Consider the following 27049-nt stretch of genomic DNA (forward strand, 5'->3'; position numbering starts at 1 on the left):
CACTATCTAAAGATTTGCATCGAAGCGTTTATTTTTGATAGTGATTTTAATCACTGTCAGATATCATTATACTTGATCCAACTATACCACGTCACAACTGTGCCGCGACCCCCCTGTGCTGGGTTTTTTTTTTTCCCTGTCTTTATCCCAATTAATTTAGGTGGTCACCCATATCCTACACTTCCACTTGACACAATTTTCCATCTCATCTATATATACATCAGTAGTCCTACCAATTGCATCCAACCACCTCTTTTTTGTTCTTCCTTCTATGTTCATTTCCATAACTGTTATTAGAGCAAGGTATTTTTCTGGATAATAAATAATAAATAAATAAATGTTTTGCAGCTGATAATAAAATGGAGTCATTTCTAAGAAGTCTATTAAATTATTTTGTAATAATTACTTGTACAATATCTATGATACTTTGCTGTAGAGCAATATTTCGTGCTCAGTTATTGAAATATGTAAGCATTATTCTGTATTATTTGAAGTAATTATCAAAGTATAATGTTTGTTGAAAATTTTATATTTTAGGAAACTGTTAAGTATTTTGAAGACATGTTAAAGTCTACATTAAGTTATAGTGGGCGATGGGCATTTTGGAATTTATGGTATATCATGATCATCATTAATGACATTCTCATTATTTGTGGTTCTACTATAAAAGAAAGAATTGAAAAAAAAGTATGAATATTGTTATTCTCTTGAGTTTGATTAAATATTTATAACCCTTATATATTTTTATTGCAGCAATTTATTGGCGATCAATGGAATTTATGTAGTGTACTGTTGGGAACAGGAAATTTATTAGTTTGGTTTGGAGTTTTAAGATACTTAACATTTTTCAAGACATATAATGTAATTATTTGTGAAATTGATAATTTTCTTTTTTTCATTTTTCTATGTTATATATATTTTTTTTTTCCTTTATTATACATAGGGTGTTATACTCACATTAAGACAAGCTTTTCCTAATACATCTAGATTTTTATTATGTGCTATGTTGTTATATGCTGGTTTTATATTCTGTGGTTGGCTGGTTTTAGGACCATATCATATGAAAGTGAGTATTTAGAGTTGAAATAATCATTGAAAAATATGTCCTTTGAAAAAAAAAATATATATTAATTTTTCTCCTCAAGTTTTGTGGGGAAAATGTGGATAAACTTCCAATTTTTAAATAATGCTCTTAATTATCCTCAATTATCTAAAGCTTAATAATATGAATCCATATTTCTAGAATTATTTTAAGGTAATTTCTAACCTGAAGAGTTCCCAGGAGTTAACGCCTACGTATTGTCCTATTATTTTATCCTCAGTCTTTTTCATATTAATTGATGGTTTACTAAAAATGTATTTCTATTGGTTTCTTGAATCTAACTTCTTATTTCCAAATAATGCTAAGTATTAAGTTAAGGTTTGGGACTAAAGATATATTGTTATTGTCCTTATTTAGCCCTTTTTACTACCTACATTAAAATCGCTGCTCTTGTAGTCAATCTAAGTATACACAGGTTGATCGATTTATCATAAACCACTTGATTACTTACAAGATGAATACAATAATAAAAAAAAATGTTTTAATTTCTTTTAATTACATATATTTGCTTGATTTATCAGCTTATAAATGACCTTTTAGAATAATCCATTATAACTTAAAGTGGTATCAACTTTAATTTTTTTAATGATAACATATATATTTAACTAGCTTATAAAATAAAAAATAATCTAATTAAGAAAATGACTGGTCACTTTGGACCAGTAATTTGGAAATTATTTTCATTTTCATAACTGGATGGAAGAGTTTGACCAGAAAATGACTAGTGACAAAAATAGCAGCATTCACTCCTCATCTACAATCATTACTTTGAATTGTTAATAACATCTGAAATACTGGTTCAAATGTTGTTATCAACTAGTCATTAGTCATTAAGTTATAACGGATGGTTCTAAAAAGTTATTATTAGCTGATATATCAAGAAATATATGTAATTAGAAGAAATTAAAACATTTTTTTTTATTATATTTATATTGCGAGTATTCGAATGATTTATGATAAACAAACTACTCTATATAGTTTCGTTAATTTATGTTTACATATTTTCCAGTTTCTTTCCCTCTCAATATCCTTGTATTTTTTCATTAAAAAATGTTTTTCTCTATTTAACTGTTAACAACTTCATTGCAATTCTCCTTTTGTCCACCAGTCGTTTTGCGACCTTCAGTGATGTTCCCAAATTCACTAACTTAGTCCAGTTTTGTTTTACATTTACTCTATTGATATAAAATAATCATTTCCAGATTATTTTATATCAATAATATAATATTTTTTTTAAATAAATCTTTATAAAGCTGTCTCTAACATTTATAATACCTTTAAACTATTAATTATTCCTCCAATGAGTTTTTTTGAATCTGCTTTAAAAAAAATTAAGATTATTGTTTTCACAAGTAAATTATCTAGAGAGTATTATTTCCCTTACAGTATTAATTTAAACCATTTTTACTGTGTTGCTTACCTTAAACTGAAGCTTGACAATAAACTTTGACAGATGCCACACTTTGATTATCTTAGTTCTTTTTTAACATATTGGTCTTATCTTCTTTCAATTTCTGGCATTTGGTAGGATTTTTATATCTTTAAATCTCTAATTTGTCTAAAAGTCAACTATGGATCCTTCTTATGATTTTCTACTTTTACCTTAAAAAATACTAAGTCCTTATTTTTACACAATTTTTGATGTGGTTCATTCCACCCCCATCATAAGTTTGAATGTTAAATATGTTAATTCTCCTAATATAAAAATCTGATCACAGTAAATAACAAATAAATAAAGTATGACAAGATAGGAAGTGGTTTTCTACCATATATTGAAATACAACTTGATTTAAATCAATTTCCTATGCTATACCAAATCATTCTTGGTTCTTAAATCAACCACTTTTTTGATTTCATATAAATTCTTTTTACAGTCTCAAATTTGGTCATAATCAATTATATTTTCATGATTACAATATGTCTCAATCACTCACTTTTTTACCCTAAACACCATGATTAAATTATCTGTAACTTTTCTTATTTACTTCTAAATATATCAACTTTATAGTATAATTATTCTATTTAATTATTTATCATCAATTACGTCCCCAATTAATTATTTTAATATCTTAAATAAACTCCATTGATGTAATATAAAGAATTAATTTCATACTCTTAGCTGTTTTTCTTGTTTAATAATTGATCAATCATTAATTTATATTTTTATATGTATAAGTCGCTTAGGAATAAGAAACTTTCTAGAAACTATATAATTATTGATTTACAGGAATTTTAATACATTGAGTGAATATGTAACGCGGGTGCATTATGAATAATTTATACACTAGTACAAGCTATATTTATTGTATTAAAATTCTTGTAATTCTTGTAGTTAACAATACAGATTGCATTGTCATGTTAAACTTTCAATCATAATTATTTAATAATACTGTCAAATAGGCCAACTTGGGGCAGTAGTTAAACTTGAGGCTGTTAAATATCTATTATCATGAAAGCCGTTTTAATTTATATCTTTAGTGAACATTTTGTGTTAAAAACACAAAATATTTTTTGATTAAAATTAATCATTGAAATGTGTAAAATATTTAACAATCTAAGTTGGCCCTTTTGACAGTATTGTATTAAAACCTTAAAAAAAATTATTTAATTATTTAAAAAGTATTAATTAAAAAAATGTATTGACATATTTTTATTTTTAGTTTCGTTCATTAGCAAGCACTTCAGAATGCCTGTTTTCGCTGATTAATGGAGATGATATGTATGCAACCTTTACTATTATGGCAACCAAGTCAACTTTGCTTTGGTGGTTTAGTCGTTTGTATTTGTATTCTTTTATCAGTCTGTTTATCTATGTAATTATCAACTTGTTCCTATCCGTTATAATTGATTCATATGAAACCATAAAGGTAAGAACTGTTAGTCTAAATTCTATTGATTTTGTAAAAAATTTTAAATTAAAATTTATAGAACCATTCAAGAGATGATATACCAAAATCAGATTTGGAAATATTTATCACTGAAGGGACATTTCCTACATCAACTTTTGATATTACTGAAGAGACTGATAATTGGGCTCATATATCTTTTACTCAGGCTGTAAAGAGTATATTTTGTAGCTTTTGTATGTAAGTTACTCATTTATTTTTATGACGACCAACAATATAAATTATTGTATATTATTTGTATTGAACTTTTTATTGACTTACATTAAGGACATTATTGACTAAAAACAAAATGTAATATAGTTTATTTGTGATAAATCGGCAGTTAAAGGGTATTTTCTTAGGAAAGAAATGTATGAAAAAAATTAGTGTCATCATTTGTATGTATTTATTTTCAGCAAATTAGAGAACTTTGGCAAATGGTTATTTAATGAGCTCAATCGAAATATTATTAATTACTTGAAATGAAGTTTATCAATATGTATTTTTATTAAAAACAATGTTACCATTATTTTAATGTTTGTGCCATCATGGAAAAAAGTACCTACGTTGTAGACTGATTTGTTATTTTCTTCTTAATAATCTTTGTATATTTATTGTTTTTCTAAAAAAAAAAAAAATTCTATTTTTAAATTTCTGATAAAAGTGTTGAATCAAATGATTAGTTTTTTTTCATAAATGTTTATTAGATATCATTTTCTTACAATATTTTATTTTTAAATGCCGATTTCTAATTTATTTTCTTAAATAGTTATCCATTTTACTAGAGTAAATTAATATTTTATAAATTGTTGCATTTATCATACAACATAATATTTATAAATATATACATATAAATGTATATATTTTTTTTTATAATGTTATTTCTTAATTATTGTTATTCAATTACACATTTTAAATTATGAACCACAATGAAGATACGTGATATAATTGAAGACAATAATACATAAAATATGTTTGATTGTTTTTGTTATAATTTTTGTGCTGAAACATAATTTAATTGTTGTTTATAATAAGTATAATAAATAAAACTTATTTTAAGTTGTATTTACTTTAAAGTATTGGTTTATTAAGCACACAAGTTAAAACGAATTAATTATTATCAACAAGATAATAATGTTGATAACTATCAATTTTAACAAAATAGTTTATGTATAGCCGCCGCTACCTAGCGGAAATCAAGACTAAGTCAAAACTAGTTGATAAGAGTGACGCTAGATAGCGCCTGTCCTAATCTCAGTTTTGCGAATTGTGACAAACATAATTAACTAAAATCTAATTCTAATAAACAGAATAAATAAACATAAATAAAGAAGTAATTTAAAATAATAAGAAGTAGAATGATGAACAAGTTATGTAGAAAATACAAAGTTTTACAACTTTCAAAAGGGGCAGTTGTCACCTGCATTTTATTGAGTATACCAGAATACAGTACATATACAGTTTTTAATATTTTTTAGGAATTAATAATAACTATTCTAAAGAAACATGTTTTTTATTAAATTTATATTACTAATTTTAAAAACAGAAACAGTTTAAATTAAGCGTTTAACGTATTTGATGTATTTCATGGTTACACTTAACTTAGATTTTGGACCTTTTTACAGAAAAGTAGTAGCTCATATTTAACAAAACATGTGAAATGTGTACAGCTATAGAAATTTAATAAATATTAGGGTTTGTCAACAATATATTTTTGTATATTGGAAAAAAAAATTATACTTAATGTTTAAACAATGATTAAAAGTTTTAACCATTTTTTTTATTTTCAAGAATACTGTTCAGTTACCATTGTTGTAAAAATCAGTTTATGGTATATCACCCAAATCAGATAATATTAATATAAATAATAGCTTTATCTCATAACGATAATCAAATATTTTCAAATTACTTTTTATTGTTAGAAATAAGTTTTTTTTTATTACAAGACATGTTGGTTATATTAAATAGATGGAATTGTTCTTAATTAAATAATAGTATTATAGATTCAGTGTTTTGGTTTCAAATAATAATTATAAAAAAGAGTATAAATGCTGTTTATATTTTTTTATTGCTTTGTCATAACTGAAAACAATTTTTCTTCTTTTCAAAAATAAAATTCTTACAGAATAAAACATCACTATCATCTTATAGGGATTTTTTTTGGTGAGGTTCAATAATATTTTATTTTTCAGATTGACTTTTAACCAGTTTTTGCTATATAAATTCTAATTTAAAAATTTCTTTCTTTAATTGTTCTCATATATTACTTTGTTCGTGTCTTGTTAAAATTAGGAATAACAACATGTCATAAAAAACCTAATCTAAGTATAGAATTTTGTATCAATTAATATTATTTTTCGCCTAATCTCAATTTTACATTTCATAATATATTTTAATACAAAAAAATATTAATAAGATTATAAGATTAATTGTTTTTGTTTTAATATCAAATAACATATGATTTATAGTAAAGTGACCAAAATTCTAACAGTTTTTTTTATTAAAATATTTTTTTCAAATATTGCGATGTTTCAAAAATAATCAATATTTTTGGAAAAATCAATATCGTTGACGAACCTTAATGAATATAATAAATATTTGCTCCTTTTATTAATAAAAAAAATAATGTAAGTTATCAAAAGACATTGTCTAATTATTAAAAAATGTATATATTTTGATTTTTTATTTGATGTTTTAAAATTTAATTTTTATCTAAAATAATTCTCTAGAAAATTAATTTTTTAGCAAATTTTATAAAATTCCGCTTGTAAAATCAAGACATTTTTTAGTGACTTAATATGAAATATCTGATTTAAACATATTATTTAATTGTAAGCTTCTTTAATTAGAGAGCTTAAATCACAACATATTAAAAAAACACATATTAATGGCTTATTTATAAAATAAGTAAGAAAAGTAATTACACATATTTCAATGAAATGTTTAATGATAATAAATCTTTGAAATGTATACATGATATGTATATATTATTTATATTATTTATAGTCTTTATATTTTTTTTTTTTATCTGTTCATTCTGTTTTATATTATTCATTTTTAATGAAATTGCTGATGGCCTAGTGTTAAAACTAGTATTTACTATTTTCTAAGTACTGAAAAATTTACTATGTACATTTTATTTATAATAATTGAGTTTTCACTAAACTATTTACATATTATCATCACCATCTATAGCCTTTTTTTCACTAATTTGGGGTCAGCTCTACCTTATTGATTTGATAGAATTTTTATATGTATTATAAAATTATTTATACATATTATAAATAATTGGTGCTATCGTTAGAATATTTGTTATCTTGTTCAAAATTTGATCGTAATACAAGCTTATAAATATAGTGGCCATTTGGCAATTAAAGAAGACATTTATGTAATAACTGCTACACAATAATACAAGCTCAATTCATTATTCCTGTATTTTAAAGCTAATATGTAACAGCACTATGCATTTATACATTTAGATAAAACCAAATTGTTTAATAACTCGAGAACACTGCGACTATATTTTGACTAATATCTAAAGCTAATTTTGGAACTCATAATAATTGTACTTAATTTTAATGTTACAATGGGTAAGAGATCATGTTGAAAAATTTTCTTATGGGTAAATGTTTACCATCCTAATAGACTACAATGTAAAACTTTATTAATTTCAAAAAATAATTCATGAAAATATTGAAAGAATGAAAGAAAAAAATTTATCATTAGTATTAGTGAAAATACTGAAATATACCTTGACGCAATGAAAAATAACTAAAACATGTTTTTTTTTATATAAAATTTATCTTACCAATAGTGAATATATGAAAATTTAAAACCTTATTTATTTTTAATTAAATAATAAATATTAAAAAATGTATATAAGAAATTATGAAATACAAATCAATTGAACTGTAATACACATAATTTTAAACCAAAAAAAAAAAAATTAGCATAATTTATTAATTTTATATCTACTTTAAGCCAGTAAGATTTTTTAACTGTTTAGTTTTATTTTTATTTGTTTTTATAAGAGGGTACTAAGCCCTTTAAAAGAAAATTTATATTAAAATGGCACTATTATATCATTGTTATAGGATCAACCAAAAAGAAAAAATTAATTTCAAACAATTTTATCTTATTATTTTTGTTTTTAAAACAGAACTTTAGAGATACTTTAACTAAAGTTATAACTTCTAACATTGTTGAGTTTTATCATTGTAACAATCAATTCTTCGAAAAAAACTAATTTCAGTTAATAAAATGTAAAAATTTTATCTGATCCTACACAGACATATTTAAATCGGTGATGGGCATTTTTGAATATTTTAAACTATTGAATAGTATTTGATAGTTTTTTAAAACTATCAAATAACTATTCGAATTGTATTTACACAACCGAATAGTTTATTTTTAGCATAAAGTATCAAATTTAAAAAAAAACTATCGAATAGTTTTTAAAACTATTCGAATATATTGAGTAACTATCATATATTTTTAATATTCGAAATTTCCCATCACTAATTTAAATATAGTTTTATATAGAATTTTTTAGTAATCAAAAATCAAATTCAGGTTTACTAAATGTCAATATTAAAAACAAAGATTTCTCAAAATAAAGTTCATATTTTTATTTTTAAGGTAAAAATGTTAACAATATTATTAATAAGCGACTAAAAGTGATTTATTAATTCTCCTGTAATAACATCAAAATTTAATAGCTTATGTGAGACACTAAATAAATTTTTTTTTTTATTCCAAAAATCATTCATTATTAAGATGAAAGTTAACCTTAAGTAAATAAAAAATATATTCTGTTCAAGAAAAATAACTTGTCATAAGGAGGATCGAAAATGGTTAATAAGAAATGCAATTATATTTCAAATGTTAAAAATTAATCATTGTTTTCTTTTTTAAATGAACTCTGAACTTTCAGGTACATATAAATTTTTAGAGTTCAAAAAGTATGAAAAATAGTTTTTATTTTTTATAAAAAAACAATATCCAGTTATCTTTTGAACGCTTTACATAATAAATATATAAGAGAATGTCATTTTTGAAAAACTACCACATTTTAACAAAAGCTTTATTTTATTTAAAAAATAAATAAAATATAATGACATAACTTTCTAATGTAATAATTTGCTAAATGTATCACTTTACATGTATACAATAAATAATTTAGTAAATTTAATATGGTATTCTAATAATTTTTTTTTTGAAAAATATGTTTTCAAATAGATTAAAAATATACTAACTACGGTTTTAAAAATGATTCACATAACATAAATAAAGGAATGATAATTTCAAGTAGAAGAAAACTGTTATTAAAATAAACATACAATATACCAATTTAATATGATAATTTACTATACACGTCTTAAATAGCCAAAAGTTATCATCATGAAATATTGTTAATAATATATATATATATATTTTAGTTATTATTTTTGGCGTGTATGTATTTCATACTCTCATTGTTAATATTTATTTTTAGTTAAATTTACTATTTCATAGATGAAATTTCTGTTTTTATAAACTAAATAGTAAAATTAAAATTGTTTAATTAAAAATTGAAATTGCACATATTTAAACAGAATTATTTCAATTCAGTTTTATGAAACTTATATTAGCTAGAAAATGTTTTATTTAACTAAAACATAACATTTTAATTTAAAAAATAATTTAACTGTCTATATTAAATAACTTTACAATTATTCATTATAACCTAGCTAGAAGAATTTATTAACAGTCTATTTAATAAATATTTTAATTTTCTAATATTTCACTAATATTTTCGTATTTTAATACTTTTTTCTTAAATTTTGAGTAAAAGTATTTTTTTTTAATGATATTTTTTTGTCCACTAGTTGTATATAAGTCTTACATAAAACTAGGAAACAAAAAAATAGTAGCATAATTATAAAAATCTCTAAAATATAATTTATCCAAGGTTAATAGGAAGAAGGGATTTGGAACACTAATTAATTATTTATACATCACTCCTAAACATCTAAAATATAAAAAAAACTTCAAGTAAGAGTTTTTAAACACGATCACATTAGATAAAAAAATAGTATTTAAGAGTTATATAGTAGTATACTACATACAAGAATAAATAAGTATAATGAAGCCAAAATTTTCTTTTTTTAGTGTATTTCCCATATATATCTATATGTATACAAAGAAGCTGTTTATATATAATATATATTAAAAGATATTTCTTGGGAGTAATTTTTAGTTTTTATGAATTTTGATATTTATATTCATAACACACCATGGCGTTCAACCTAAAGCATAACAGTCAAAAAATAATTTTATGTATAATAATGTAAAATATTTAGACTAGCTCAAATAACATTGTCGTTTCATGTAGAACAGTCAAATCCTTAATTTATTCAAGTAATAAATACCTAGACTTTAGGTTGCAATGTCATGTGGAACATTAAATATAGTGGTTAACAAATATAAGTCCAATAACTGAGTAATTCAGTCACTTGTCAAATCTCTTAATTCCGTATAACCACTGCATAGTTTTTTGTATTGAGCACAATTGTTGCTGCATATTTGTCGCTTTTTATAAACAGCAAATCTAAAATTATAATTAAAAATATTAATTATAATTAACTATTATTCATCAAGTAATGATATGATTTTATAATTTTTTAATACTAGCAATTTATTAATTTATAAATCTATTAATTTTTAAAAAATATCCTTAAATTAATAATTTGTTTAATAAATTTAAGTATTAACCATTATATGAAACTGTAAAATATTGATGATTAAAAAAATTATAAAATTACCTGCTATCTCGATGCTAAACTGCGATGATTTAAGAAGCTCAGATTAGTTGAGAGTTATAAATTGGTCTTCAAGTACTACTAAAAGCATGCGAAAAAACAAACTAACATAAATACCAACACACAGCATATTAAAAAAAAAAATTGTAAGTGTTACATTCTTTGCAACATCTGTACTAAATAAAGTGTTACTTATATTCATAGACGAACGCGAGAATTAATATGTATTTAGGAACGATTGTTCATTTCATAAAAATCATAATTTGTAATTTTTGCGGTAGGGATGACCAAAGTTGACGGTGTTAACCATTCGTATTATGCCTAATTATAAGTATTAAAATAATAAGTGTCCATTAATATTACAAAAATTGAATATACTATAGAAGAAAAAAATGACATTTATAATAGAGTATTGTAAAATTTTTATCCAGTGCAAGTTTATGAGTATGGTATATGAGAATATTAAAATACTTTGCAGATTATTATAAAGAGTTTTTTGAGTTGAACTGATTTCAACTAAAATGCTATATAAAAATCTAATAACTAAATAAGTTAAATTATTTTTATGTTTATTATTTCAAATCATCATTTTATAATTTATAATAATATTATAACTATATAATAAAGAAAACATTCTAATTCATCCTAATAGTATTTACAATAATTAAATTAAATCAAATAAATATTTTTTGATATTTTTACTAATGGTAAATTTTAGTTAGAGTAATTAGTAACAGAAACAGTCAAAAACTTTTATTGGGTAAGCAGTAGTAATATATTTTAAATATTAAACAAATTAAACAAAATACTCAATAATATTATATTATCAAAGAGTTTATTGATAGTTTTTGTATATTAATAATAAAATGTGACAAGCTATTAAATCGGTTTTAATTAAATCGAATAAATTAACTAAAAAGTCAGCTTTTGTACAATATCGATAAATAAACAGAATTTAAATTTTCTAAATATAATAATCTACTAAACTACATGCATAATGAATAATGATAATAGCAAAATATTAATATTAAAGAAAGATAATTAAAACAGAAATAAAAAAACAATAATATTCAAAATTTAAACCTAAATAATGTAATTAATAATAATAATATAATGGGTTATTTAAATAATATTCTATGATTCCAAAAAATATAAATAACATCATTCATAAGTATAGACATATTATATAAAATAATTTTGATATGCGGGTGTAAAAATTGATCATTTATATTGTACCATATAATGTACATACATCTATAGTTATTACTATGAACATTATTTGTTTCGTTAAAGGATATCATTATAGTAAGTTAAGATAACAGTACTACTTTGAAATTTCTTTAAAAAGGACAATTTTATTTTCCTTTGAAAAAACTATTATGTTAATAATATTTTGAAACTAATAAATAAATCTTGGTAACATAGCAAGCAGGTACAAAGTTGGTACAAGAAATGTAACAGTTAATTCCAATAAATTTTATTAAAATAAAAAACGATCCATGAAGATGTTAATTATGGTAACACATGGTTATATTACATTGTTATACAATATAGACGGGATTTAAATAATAATAATGAAATAAATTGTTAATTTGCGATACTAAATTTATGTAATCAAATATTCAAAACTNGTTATACAATATAGACGGGATTTAAATAATAATAATGAAATAAATTGTTAATTTGCGATACTAAATTTATGTAATCAAATATTAAAACCTGCATTTATGTGTCATTAGTAAATATTTTTTATTAATCGCTAAATTTACCATTTTAAATTGAATTGATGAAAATATATATAACATCAATTGAGTGCATGTTCAACAGCGTAGGTACTTGTTCTTGATTAAAAAAAGTATACTATTATTTTATTTTCCCTTAAATATATCGATAAAAATAATCTCTCCAATTATTTGCATGATTTCTAACACATTTACTATTGACATATTTCATTTACTTACATCCCGCTGGTACAAATCATAATACAGTGATCGATGACTGATACGATTGACTAGATATTTTAGCAATTGCAGAAATAAAGAAAATATCATTAATCGAAACTCAAAGATTAATTTTAAGTGTCCCAACATACCAAGACGTGATATATGGAAACTAGGATTCTACCTTAGGAACTACCGGGAACAATACACATGTATTTCGAGAGAATAACATGAGTCGAAAAATAAATAATAAATAACAAGTCGAAAATTGAGCTAACCATCTCGATTTGTACAGCCTAGATAATAAATTAATAGAAAAACAAACAGCTTAGGCATAGTTCAACGAGTAAAATACATAGTTGTCAAAAAATAACTAGATTTGTATCTTTAGTTGTTTGACAATTAAATCGAATTTGACATTGCAGAAGAAAATATTGAACTTTTATAGTTAAACTGAATTCAAATTTCAAAAATATCTTATTTATTATAACCACTTTATACTATTTTATTATTATTACAATAATTAGGCTTCATTGATATATTTTAACGATAATTTATAATCACAATAGGTAATTTATTAACTACTATACAATAATATTATACCTACGTTAATTGTTTATACAAAATTTAAAGTAATATAATAATAAAATAAATTAATTAACAGTAAATTACCGTAAAAAATACTAGGAAAACAGATGTAAAACGAATTTTTTCATAAGATTACAATTTACGAGAAATCAAAATATTTACGTGTGTAATTAAATTACAAAATTTGAAGCGTTTTATCACGGACAGATTATACGAAAGACATGTATACATTTTGTTACCCATTTGAATTAAAACAAACTTAACGAAAACGTTTGTCATTTCGAATCTCACTAAAACGTGCAAACTAACTCTAATTTATAAACTTAACACATATTACATCACTTTGTTTTATGTTTCCAATTAAAAATATCAAGCAAATAATGCATAACTGGCAACAATTTTGGTTGAACTCACAGCAACACAATTGCTCGAAGGAACTTAAACTCCATTAAAATAGTTAACATAATATAATACATGAATATATATGTATATTATATTATACAACGGTGATAAGCACACACTCTCACACACACATATGCACACACAAATATATTTTGGTATAGTAAATTTAGATCTAACGTCAAAAATGTCTATCTTCGAATAAAATAGTATGTAAATTAATGTAAGTAGATATATACTAAAAGGTCATAAAGATTACACAAAAAAAGTTGCATTTCTAAAAAAGCAAAAAAAATAAACAACAACTACATGTCACATGTACAAAACAAAAAACAATAAATAAACTAAAATGTGATAGCACAAAAAAAAGAAATGTTCAGCTATGTAAACCTCTGTTAAATACGTCTGACCTGATAATTATTTCAAGAGATCCTTCCAGTTTACACGAGGGAATTGTTCTTATAAATTAACTACATAATCTACTTTTGTAAAACATCTGAAACAAATAAAAAATAATTATTACATACATTTTCAATATATATTATAGAGTATATACTTTTTTTAAAATGTACAATGATTTAATTATATAAGGTTTTACCATTTTAGTTTTAACTTAAATAGGAATAATTAAATTAAGTTTTAATTTTAATTCTAATAAATGTAATTTTATTATAGAGAAAATTTTTAATCAGATTAAGAATTTCAAAAATATCCTACCCGTATTTTTGATTTTTTTAAGAGATAGAAAATATTGAAAATCTATTGCAATATTGCAATTAAAATAAAAGCGCTTTTAAGTGTTTTTGGTATGCATAATGAAAGTAAATAAATTATATTTGTCGTATAAACACATACGCGAGGCATAAAACTATCAATTTGATAGTTTTATGAATATCTAAAAACAATTTTAAAGTTATTATAAATGACACGAGCGAAAAAAGTATTGAGAAGTAAATGACATAGGTAAAAATAAATATAATTAGACTGATAATTGTAAAAAATATGCACTAGTGTCATTACTTACAATTACACAAGAGCAAGAAAATAAAATTATATTTTATATTTTACTTTGAGTTTAGACATTTAAAAATATTAATAACTACTTATAACTTATAAATAGAATATATGGAATAATAAGCCGCAAGAGTGTCAATGAAAAATGGACAATCATGTATTTTTTTTTTACGAGTCAATGTGATACAGTAAAATAGGCAATTTAATGGCTTTCTTTATCAATACAGATTAAAAATTATCAAGTGATAATAAAATGTTAATCAAGTTGACATAGCTCATAAGAAATAATCGGTCTAAATCAGAAAAATATATTCTATAATTGGCTGATTAAATAGTTTCATTATTAAAAAAAATCATCCCACCACGAAAACAATATATATATATAGAGACATTAAATTTCATTTAGAAATCTATGTGAAATTATCTTTTTTGAAAATACTGTGAAGACAAACAGTTTTTATTTCAATACATTTAGTAAAGAAAGATACTCACCTCACCCTATGCATCCGGCTGATATCGTCGCCAGTATCGCAAGCATTACAGTCATAACTTGCGTTACTGATGAAACACTTTTTGAATTAAAACTGCTACTGCTTTCGATTGCACTAGCTCTAATTTGCGATGCTTCTGTGAACTTGTCTTCAGCTGTAATTCGCGATCCGTATTTGTGCAGAAACTCCATAATTATACCGTTTGTCCAACCGAAACCCAATTGAACTTCATACTCTCCTCCGCTTCCATGACCCCCTGGAACGGTAGCATCGTACTGCGGAAAGATAGATAGTGAACAATTAGATGACGCGAGTGAATTTGTAAATTGCATAAGACTATATGACATTTTAAACAATTGCGAATAAAATAAATATACACTAAAAAAAAAGTAAAAACTTTAGGGTAAAATAATAATGTAAAAGTATCAACACGGTGAAATTGTATTATTACTTTTTCAAACATATAGCGAGTCTCGTTGAACGCTTTGAAATTAGAACGAACCCATCTTTCAGCGATCTCGAACGCCAAATCTTGAGCCCAACTATCCCCAGAAGCGTCCAGAGACATAACCATTATGTACTGAAGAGGTGGCCATGCATTTGGGTAATCCCATTGCTCTCCAGAATGTTCCAACGTCGTCGGTATCCCACCGAGATTGTTCATAATCTGAGTTTTCTCCAGGTACTTCAATGATCTCGACACAAAATATTCTGTTTTCTTCGAATCATAGCAACCAGTCCATAACGGCGAAATATTAGTCGGGTAGAAGTAATCGCGTTTTATTTCATTTAGCATATCGTAGTCCAACCAGGCTCCGACCTCCTCGTGCCACAGAATCGCCGTCACTGCCTCGATCCACTTATATCCAATGTTCTCATATTTCAGAACCTTTTCGGGCACATTCAAATCACGATAAAAATCGCTAAGTATTTTTGCATTCCAATAAATTAGTGCATTGAGTTCTACTGGAATAATATAACGAGTCTTCAAATTTGTTAAATTTCCTGAAAATAATAAACAAGTTGTACATAGAAATTGAATTTGAACAAAGAAATAATTTCAACAATATACAAAATTAGCTTTAATAGTACACAGTGAATCAGATCTAACTGTCAATAATTTTTGACACTATTAAAATTTTGCTGTCATATTTTGCATTTTACAGGCATTATTAAAAACATTTTATTATTAATTTTGAAAAAGCTTTTTCAGAGCTTCTCTTACGAAATATTTTGTTGTGTCCATAATAACTGAATGGTAAGTACTTCTTGAGTTATATGCATTTCAAGAGTGTAGCGCTGGTAGGTGGGTGTACAGATCGTACTGGTTGGGTTTATATTCATAAAGCATAATCCACCTGTGCTACATATCCACACTATCTATTGAAATACTGTAATTCAATAAGTGCGTATCCCAAAATCATTATAGAAACATCAAAATTTTTTATAAAAAATCTCTACTAAAACAAGGCTATTTCAAAATTTTTAAAATTAAAAAAAAAAAACAACTTTTTAATTATTTATCATTATTAAAGAATATACTTTAAATGTAATATAATAATGCAAAAATTAAAAAAATAAATAAACGACTACAAAATTTTAATTGTATTAAAAGTTGTAAGAGTGGTTAGTTCACTCTGTCTAGTAATATTTATTGTGCATTATGAACCATAATTAGTAAGTAAATTAATTGAATTATATATTTTTTTTTAGTTAATTCAATCACGATTATATTTCTTTATTATATATATATATATATTCAAAATTTGCTTTTATTTAGTAAATAAAATCAAAGTCAAAATTAGCAGATAATTATTAGGAAAGAAAGTAATTAAAAATTATCTAAAGTAATTTTTAAATATTTTAGAGCACAAATCTCTCATAAAAAATATATTAATGGACGCAACTAATGAGAGTTTATTAATTCATATATAATTTAAACAAAATGTAAGAATATAAATTAAATATAAATTAAATATAAATAAAGTATTCGTGATCTTTTGCTTGTATTTGAATTTAAGATTAACACTAGTCATAATATTATCAAGTATTAAATGATTATTAATATTATTCGATAATGATTAGAAAAATATTTACTCTTGTGAAGTAATTTTCTAAAAATAGTAATAGATAAAATATGCAAAGAAAATAGATCAAAGGTACAGATCAAAGGGGGCAAACGCTCCGAGGACCTTTCATGATTAGTGACACATAGTTTTGCCGGATATTTTTTTTGCTAATCAATTTTTTGTGGTATTTTTTACAGAAGGACTAAGGTATTAACCTTATATAGGTCTTAATCTAGCTCTGCAATGATTAATGCTTTTGAAAGTTTATAAAAGGCCCCATAAAAGTAAATTTGGAAATTAAAATAATGATTTGCATTAACATAAAATTACGCAACAGTAAAATGTAAAACAGATGTTTTTTAGAATTATTATTAAAATCAGTAATTATATTAAAACAAACTGGATTATTATTTTTTCATTGAAATACAATAAAACTAGACACAATTATAAAATCACAAATTTGTTCATCACTGATGCAGAAGTTTTTTTTTTATTATATATATACAAAATATGAACAAAATTACTATATTAGAAGTAATGGAATAGTGAAAATACTATGTAACTTTATCTCACTAAGAAAACTCCTAATTATTGTAATTATTTTGTTCTTCAAATAATCTTCGACCATAAACTTGTAGGCAATCAAAAATTATTCAGACAAATTCTTCAGCATTGTACAAGCAAAATATACGTCAAAAAAAAAAAAATGAGAGTAATGCTAAATAAATAAATTATAATTACGTTTCTGTGTTCGCAAGAGTAAAATGATTTTTGTTCAAAACCGATCTGCTATTGCAGTTGAAAGAATTTCGTTGTAATTATCCGGCTGCAATTTAATGAGAGGTTCAATTGAGCGCACACGCCGAGGTCTTGCCTCAAGGTCGTAGAAATTGTTTAGGTCGCAGTGAATTTTTTTTATTTCATCAAACGGACTTCAATTTCAGATTAAAAACAAAAGATGTCTATTTATTCAAGAGATAATGGATAATGATAATGATGAATAATAAAACAAATGGATTTCTGGATTGGACGGCCGAGACTTCTTAAAATAATCTTGAACTCTCCGCTCGATAACTTAAACCTTGTAAGTGAGTTAAATAGCGTTTTATTACCATTTTTTTCATTAGCAGTTGTCAACGAATTTTTAATTCAAACAATTATTAAGCTACCTTGAAAAGTAACACGAAGGATTGTAAATTGAAATTCCCAGACCGATCGTCAGGGAATATATATACAATGTTATCGTGATTCATGTTGTTTTTCAGCCAAGCTACAGTTAATTTAAAAGGTTAAATCTTTTAAAAAAGGTTAACGAAATAAAATAATAAGTATATCTAGAGTGACAAAATTGTTCATTTATGATAAAATAAAAATATATTAATGATTTCTACAAAAAACAAACCAGAGGAAATTTTAATTGCACACCATTGAGCATCAGATAATCTATTGATTTATAAAATAAACTCGGTGCAATTGTTTTTAAAAATTCATAAAAAATAATGAATTGCTAAATTAATCTATTTCCTTCGTATATAAATGAGTAATTATTACATATTTTAGAAATTAATTAGTAGTTGTTGATTAGAACGAACAATAGTTACTAACTTAAATTTAACTGACAAAATTCTCTTCATTTCCATCGAATTATGATATTTTATTAACAAATTATTAGAGTTAGTAACTTTTTAACATAATTTTTGTTTTAACTATAACAGAATGTTACTCATTTGTAAATTATTTTAAAATAATATTATTTTTATAATTCATCATAAATAATGGGCTTCCCTAGCAAAAAATAATAGTAGTCATTGTTATTTCAGTGTTTCCGGTTATCAACCAGCAAATCGTAATCAACTTGTAGTGTATTGAATCCACAGGGCAAAACTATTGTACAATTCTCCAGTGGATATTTGTACACCAATAACACTACACATTATATTAATTACAATTAATATAAGTTTTAAATGTATCACGGCTCTTGTATTTTAACCATCACCTTTAAAGACCTTTAACAAAAATCAATCATTTTGTCGCCATGGTCGTATAAATTATTTCAGTTGGATTACTCATGAATTAATAAAAAAAAAAAAAAAAGTAAAAAATTGAATAAAACTCAAACATGATTGTGGCCTTGGTTATTGAAACGAAATGGTTAAAAAAAACTATGTTCCGACATTACTAAACAATAATTGCTCACGACGCATTTATAATTCGTACAAAGTACTGAGATTATTGCACTATTTTTTCTAAACGCACTTGCGACAATTAAGTAATTATGGAGTGGTCAAATTTTATTAGAGCAAAACACACGTGTGCTTCATCATTGCATATATTTTATACATTATTCATTACGAACCGTCGAAAGGATTAAACTTACCTTTATTAGTTCCATTCAGTATAAACCACCGACTAGAAAAATCCCATCCAGATTCAGCAGCAGCTTTTAATTCGGAGTAGTGATTTTCTTTATCGACGTCAGATTTAAATATTTGAGCACTCTGAATATCTTCCCTAAAAATAAACTTAACATAAAAACTGATAAAAATATACATTTTGGTAAAATTTAATCCAGATTTTAACTAAAATTGATAGATAAAAGATTATTTAATTGAATCACAATAGTTAATTTTGTGATTTGTCATTAATTAGTATATTATATTTCTTATAACGTTAAGATGATAATCGAAAAAAATTCGTGAAATTTTATCCCACGTTGAGAAAGAATGAAAACTATTTTAATACATCTAAAAACTAATACAGCTATTAATTATATAAAACAAAATTATGTATTTAATTGAAATATCATTTGTCTTACCTGTACGATTCTGGCCTTGGACCAACCGAAGAATCCTTGTATCTGGCCAAAGTGTACACTTTGCCGTCTTTTTCGATGTCCACTGTGTGATTTCTCATCCAATAGTCAAACTCGCGCTCGAGTATGTCGATGTTATCTCGAAGGAACGCAGTATCATTGGTCGCCTCAATATAGCTCGACATCATTGGTACTAACATGGGTGGTTGTGATCTCATGGCATAGTACACTCGGCCACCATTGGGTATATGTCCATAGGTGTTGACGATTGATAAAAAGTTGCTAAGCATACCCTTCACTGTGCTGTACATTTCAGAAAGAAGCAGACCTCGGACAATCCAATACGAGTCCCAATAGTAGAACTCTCGAAACCTACCGCCCGGCACAATCACTGGGTATGGGACATAAATAATGGAATAGTGATCAGGATGTAAACGTACGTCGTCTTTGATTTTTCTACCCAATAATTTCCACATTAAGTTCAACTGTTTTGCCCACTCTTGAAAATTAGTATCTCTTATTTCATTGATAAATTTGGGGTGTTGCTTCCAGTCAGCTGGGTCCCAAGGCTCAAACTCACTACCTTCGGCTTCAAATGTGTCGTTCACAAAAAGCTCAACTTCTAATCGTGTAGGTCGCTGACCTGTCTTTTTCATCATATCTAAAAATAGACTCATTGTTTCATTGGGCGATTGTTTCATCTTCATGTCGACAAAAGTCTTTGAGTCAGGAAATATGTGATGTATTTGTACAACATGCAGTAATGGTCCATAGCAATATATATCACTAAAACAAAACAAAAGTCATCTGTAGACAATTTTTAATTTATAACTAAAAACATAATCCACTTGTGCTCAAATTTAAAAATAAATAAAATAAAATTTGTGAATTCGTGTTGCAAATGTTCAACAAAAAGTTAATATTGCAAAAACAAGTAATGTTTTAAAATAATTTACATTGAATAATTAAAAAACAAATTATTAAATTAAAATAATTTGAGTTTCTAAACTTAACTACGTTTATCGTTTTCAGTTGAATATAATATTTTCTATACAACAGAGAATAAGAAGAAAAGAGGGTGAAAAATATCCAATATTTAAAATATAAATTTAACTTTGAGAATAACGAAACCATAAAACAAACCTTGTTTCTTGTTCTTATTATTTTAGATAAAACCACTATATTCATTGAAACATTGCCAGACTAATAACCACAAGCTGAAATGTAGGAAGAGATGCTTCAGGAAAAAACGAATGTGCAAGAGAGTCACATGTATTTTGTGATAATATTGACTACATTTGTATAATTATTTAACCANACCACTATATTCATTGAAACATTGCCAGACTAATAACCACAAGCTGAAATGTAGGAAGAGATGCTTCAGGAAAAAACGAATGTCAAGAGAGTCACATGTATTTTGTGATAATATTGACTACATTTGTATAATTATTTAACCAAAAATTTTAAACTATTAATTACATGGTCGTTAAAGCAATGCAAATGAAAAATAAGACCACAATTGTTGTTTTATTTGAATTAATAAAGAAATCTATAAAAAAAGTTTTATAAATTAATCTATTTTATCACAAAGTTTATTAGCTCTTGAATCATGTTAAAACGTCTAAATTTGAATTTAATATTAAGATTATTCAAATCACAGCATTTTTAAGGCCACATATTTTTTTGCACTTATACAAGAAAAAAGGAAGCCAGAAAGAATTTTTTTTATTATATACTAAGTTTAATTTTTTTAAACATTTTAATATGATTTTATAGTTGAGCAAAAATTAAAATACTAGAATAATAAAAAGACCGAAAGATAAGTGATATGTAAAAAATTTTACTAAAAATTCTGGCTCTGATAAATTTGGCAAAGATATACTGACAAAAATATTAGCGCAGTTAGAATTCTTTGCTGGTTAAAACAAACTTTTTACATTGTTCAACTGGAAGTACGACAATATAATTGGACAATTTAATAGTGTACATAATTGTATAATAAAATTGCATTCGTTTTTGTTCTGAGAATGAACTTAAATAGTTTTAAACGTTTTTGAATAAATATTGTTTTAACCTTGACATGAAAGGTGCAACAAGTCTACTAAAATCAGCTACGAGAAGGATCATTTAAAGTCTTATGACCAAGAAAATTTCATCAAATGTTCACACTGTGTTATAATTATAATGCGTTTCCGTTATGTCCTCGAGTTGGTGAATTTCTTTTACTGTTAAACAACGTCGCCTGATATGGTGTATTGTTTTTGTTTATTATTATGAACCACGAGTCGTTACCCGTTAATGATACGATAATAATAATAACAACGATAATGATGATGGTAAAAAAAAAAAATAAACAAATTGGCAACTTCTAAGTATGTTACACAATAAAACTTTACGGATCGAATATATACGACGTATGTTTGCGGTGAGTTTGGTATTACACACAACCTAATTTCGCTACTATTATGGTGGTGATATAACATTATGCGGATACACAATCAAAAGAAACTATCTTGTAAAAAATCGATCAAGGGATTTTGTGAAATTCAAATAAAGTTAACACTATATATTTATTATTTTNACACAATCAAAAGAAACTATCTTGTAAAAAATCGATCAAGGGATTTTGTGAAATTCAAATAAAGTTAACACTATATATTTATTTATTTTTTTTTCAAGAAAACTGATCAACCAGAAAAATGCATACTTACACGGTGGAACACCGCAATGTGCTTCGGTTTTCGTACGATAAAAAATATTTTTATTGTGTCAATAATGTCACCGACTGACATTGACACGGACCCTGATGGTAGACATCGCCATCAACATGAAAATAATATTAATGACTTATAATCGATGGAATGAAAAAGTAATAAATGTAAAAACAATTATTTCGTCATAGATGTATTAGATGAATTATTAAAATCATTCATAGTGCCTTAATTATTAGATATAAATACTTATTTAGGCATTGATAATGCAGTTGTAGGATGTAATGGTCGATAAAAAAGAAAATATCTGAGTAGGGTATGTGAATTAAAAATCTCTATTAGATAATCCAATTTTGGTGGTACCAGTAATAATAAAAATAATTATTGAAAAACGTGTAAATCATGATCGCTGGAACTAATTTCCTTGACGCTAATCAATATCAACGGAACTGATTTCAAATTATTTGACCTACACTCAAATAAAAAATTCACTTTCAAATGAGTTGGCTAATAAGATTAAATTTAAGAAAATAAAAACGAATTTTATACATTACATAAATAGAGATTACAATTTAATCTTTCAGCGAAAATGAAACTTATTGTAAAACCGTTATAGAATGATGTACATTTGATCGTTGTCGGTATGAAAAGATGATTTTATTTTTTTAACTTTACAAAAAATAATTACGAAGAAGATTCTACTAATCAGTTATTATTATTTATTTATTTATTTTATATATAATTATTATTATGACGAGCATCCCGAAAGTGGGCCAAGTGCGCCGCCGGAATGGCTCAAGTACACCGATTTAGGGGCCGTTAGTGTACCGGATCGTTCGTTGACAAGAACCACAAAACGACTAAGCTGACTGGGGTACAAATTGTTGCAACCTTGCCAAAATATATGTTGACGAAAGATACATATGTATAATAATAAGAGCATGGCAGTTGTGTCACCGTTGTGTATAAATATAGCCTTTGAAGCCCAGAAATCGTACGATATGTCGCATTATAAATATTATAATTGTACGTAAAACCGAAAAAGGAGTAACAAAAAATCAAAAAAATTTATCCAATTTGAGCTACATAAACACACCAGAGGAATTATTTCAAAACCAAAAGTAGATTTTTATTTCCGTTATGACGTTTTTGTAAGTTTATATTTTTTCAAGCATCATGTACGCTAGTTCACAGTCTATCCCCGAAGGAGTTCAGGTATTCCTTTCTTTTTTTGTGAAAGGGAAGAGGAAATTTTTGTGTTGACGTCAGTGTTGGTAAAACTAATTACCTATTAATGTAAAACCGACCGTGTTGTATGCGTTAAGTGTGACGTTATGCGCCACGGTCGCTGGTCAGAGTCACCTCTGCCACTGGCGACGGTGACGTCGCTAAGACCAATAGACAAAAACTTACTAACCAGAGTAATGTTTCAGTAATTGATAAAATAATTTAACGGTTCGATTAGTTTTTTGATAGAAAAAATGAATAATTTAAACTCTGTGTAACTCGATGAACCTTGAATTAAAAAAAAAAAAATGATATAAGTAGATTCGTGTGTAATTATTTAAAATTTAACCACTTACCCCAAAGGCAAAAAAAATAAGAGAAAACGATTATTTAACTGAATTATTAATGGAGCTTTTTTTTTTTTTTTAACTCGAGTTTTACAATTATTAGACTTCGACATCAACGAGGAAGTAGTTAATGAGAAATTTTACACACTCTTGGCAAATGCGATACTATTGAGTTGATGATGATAATTACAATTGTGCTGTTTTATTAGTCGCGGTTCGAAAAACATTTCCCTTGCAGACGAAAGTATAGTAGGTAATTAATGATCGGTTAAATATATAGTAACATATTTGTCTTTCGCAAGTCCATCAAATGCCACGTAAAAAACTACACAGGAACGTCGAAATGTGAGTGAAAAGTAATAACATTATCTACTTTACGTGTCGTTCATTGGAAGGAAACGCCGTTAATGATTTACACGACGGATTTTAATTGGAAAACATATAAAAAATAAACGATAATCAGTTCGAACTAAAACAATAAAAATTAAAGTAAAACTAAAAATGTGCACTTCGTGAAACAACTTAAATGATACTCTCAAAGGTAGTTTTTTCATCTTACCTGTCGCACGTGGGAGACGAAGCTATGTGTTGATCAGCATCCGAACTCCAGCCCCCAGACAGGGAACTTACCAGTATGAATAGAATCCTCAGGATAGCGGAACTGGTAAGTACGTTCGCAATTTGTAGCATTGTACGGTGTGAATAAATGTTTACGGAAAAAAATTTAAGAATATAAAAAAAATTATATTGTAGTTATACTTAAAAACAAATTACTAAAACCAAAAACGATTTAAACACTATCACAGATATGAAATATATAATTATTTATTAAATTAAATACTGAATGTGACTTTATAATCCGATCTAAATGCGCGGAGTTAAAAATTTTGGTAACTCTGTTAATTAATTTTACAACAACAAACAAATAACGAGACTTTTGGTTAAGTTAAGGTAACTTGAAAAACAAATCGTGTTTGCCGCGTGAGCTTACTTCCTTGTGACAATTGTTGGCGTTTTCGCAACTGTTCTACTGTTGTAGACAGCAATTATTTTATTGTGGCCACTTGAGTTGCTGTTGCTGCTGCTGCTGCGGCCGGAGACAATCGTACCGGCGTTGACTTGCCAATGCGATCTTTTGAATTTGTGAACGGGCGGCCAACGGTCGACTTGACCAATTCGAGCCCTGGAAATCGAGCGGTAATACAATAATAAATCTGATATCAATAATCGCAATGTTTATTTCAATTGGTATTGGCTTTCTTTTTGCACGCGATAAAAAAGCGGCTGACGATAACTTAATTACGATTAAAATACTGTCATCCACAAGCGTTACGTACGCAGCACACTAGCCCCGATACTCAAATGTCAATGCAGTTGTGTGTCAAATGTTCTGTTTACAACTCGGACCGTTTTGGGTAAATATTACGCCCGCACACCGCCGGGCGATACACACATACTTAGATAGGCAACGACGACGGCGGAAACGAGCGATAAAATCTATTTTCAAATAAATTTCTAAACGGCGAGATATTGTTTCTGTTGTGAATTGTTTTTTTCTACAAAATGTCGCGGCTGTTGGATTATCCACGTGCGGAACCGCTTGAATTTTTTTTCGCGGTCGGCGCAGACACTCCACAGAATCGGCACTGAGAGCCGAGTAGCAGCCAGAGCCGTTACCGTCGCTGCCGTTCTGCCTTGGTTTACTAAATATCCCTACCACAACATGATCGCGAATTACATTATTGCTATTGCATAAATTAGAGGGAGAGATTGTAATTGCCAACACACATATTAACTACTTCACGTATGCATACACCTTAAACAATTAAAACCAATAATTATGAATTAACTTGTAATGCAGTCGAGCGGTCCGTTTAACTCGTTACAACTAACTTCTAACCCCCAGATTTTCTCTCAAAAGTATAATTGTTATTAAATCTACTCATTTTTAATGAACACGTTTGACCAGTCCCTTATGTTTTTCAAGTCTTTAGCAATAACATTTACAAAAATTCAATTTTTTTTCAAATGCCCTAATTTTTACATTTTTGTTTTTCAATAATAAATAAGTCATTTTTTTAGAGGGTGGTCAGGGTAGACTGTTTCTAAAGCGGTTCTATTAAAGTTGTACATATAGTTTAGTAAAATGATGAGTATTATTTATAAGACTGGAGTAGTTTTATACAATAAATATTGTTTTTAATTTTTAATGGATATAAATAGAAAATAGTACTACCGCTACAATTGTTTATTTGAAAAGCGTACATTTTTCCAAGACCATTTTAAAAAATTATANTACTACCGCTACAATTTTTTATTTGAAAAGCGTACATTTAATATCCTATTATTAGACTTGTAGTAAAATATTGTTGTATATATTCAAAAATCTACTTAACAAACGGTTTAAGAATAAAATTTTATCTCATACTCGGTTAAAAATACAGTAAGAAAAAGTAAACATTGTAAATGGAAAATATCAAAGAAAAATATATATAATTACCTAGTCTAGCCAGCCAAATTTATACCTATTAGAGATGTCTTATATTTTTACGGAATATTCCGGCAAAACAAAACATCGTCATTTGAAAATTAAAAAAATTGGTTTACACCTGTCATAGATGTTCATTTGTGAGCATGTTTTAATCTATTAACAACATGATA

General features: G+C 25.9%; 2 protein-coding genes and 1 long non-coding RNA gene across 7 annotated transcripts in view; 1 reads left to right on the forward strand and 2 right to left on the reverse strand.

Annotated features, from left to right (window-relative positions):
* Positions 1-5052, forward strand: part of LOC126897672 (mucolipin-3-like) — a 9759-nt gene extending 4707 nt beyond the window's left edge. For both annotated transcript variants that reach the window (XM_050671442.1, XM_050671443.1), the window contains exons 7-13: positions 349-467; positions 538-687; positions 754-861; positions 944-1066; positions 3763-3969; positions 4031-4188; positions 4404-5052. In XM_050671442.1, the coding sequence (XP_050527399.1) occupies positions 349-467; positions 538-687; positions 754-861; positions 944-1066; positions 3763-3969; positions 4031-4188; positions 4404-4473 (935 nt within the window). In that variant the 3' untranslated portion in view covers positions 4474-5052. The remainder of the gene's footprint in view (positions 1-348; positions 468-537; positions 688-753; positions 862-943; positions 1067-3762; positions 3970-4030; positions 4189-4403) is intronic.
* On the reverse strand, positions 103-3735 carry LOC126897694 (uncharacterized). The gene is made up of 2 exons (XR_007702170.1): positions 2378-3735; positions 103-1106 (listed from the first exon to the last, which is right to left on the reverse strand). It is a non-coding gene; the product is annotated as an uncharacterized LOC126897694 (long non-coding RNA).
* A 5345-nt stretch (positions 5053-10397) lies between the features above and the next one.
* Positions 10398-27049, reverse strand: part of LOC126897670 (trehalase) — a 54870-nt gene continuing 38218 nt past the window's right edge. For 2 of the 4 annotated variants that reach the window (XM_050671437.1, XM_050671440.1), the window contains 6 exons: positions 24948-25571; positions 20104-20886; positions 19666-19799; positions 15671-16224; positions 15226-15494; positions 10398-10576 (listed from right to left, as the gene is read on the reverse strand). In XM_050671437.1, coding sequence (XP_050527394.1) covers positions 10474-10576; positions 15226-15494; positions 15671-16224; positions 19666-19799; positions 20104-20886; positions 24948-25078 — 1974 coding nt within the window. In that variant the 5' untranslated portion in view covers positions 25079-25571 and the 3' untranslated portion in view covers positions 10398-10473. Of the gene's footprint in view, positions 10577-10790; positions 12416-12506; positions 14211-15220; positions 15495-15670; positions 16225-19665; positions 19800-20103; positions 20887-24947; positions 26072-27049 lie in introns of those variants that run through there. The other 2 variants (XR_007702166.1, XM_050671439.1) reach the window with 2 other exon arrangements.

This window comes from Daktulosphaira vitifoliae, unplaced genomic scaffold (genome assembly GCF_025091365.1).
Source record: "Daktulosphaira vitifoliae isolate Bord-2020 unplaced genomic scaffold, ASM2509136v1 Scaffold_2, whole genome shotgun sequence".
Classification (NCBI taxonomy): domain Eukaryota; kingdom Metazoa; phylum Arthropoda; class Insecta; order Hemiptera; family Phylloxeridae; genus Daktulosphaira; species Daktulosphaira vitifoliae.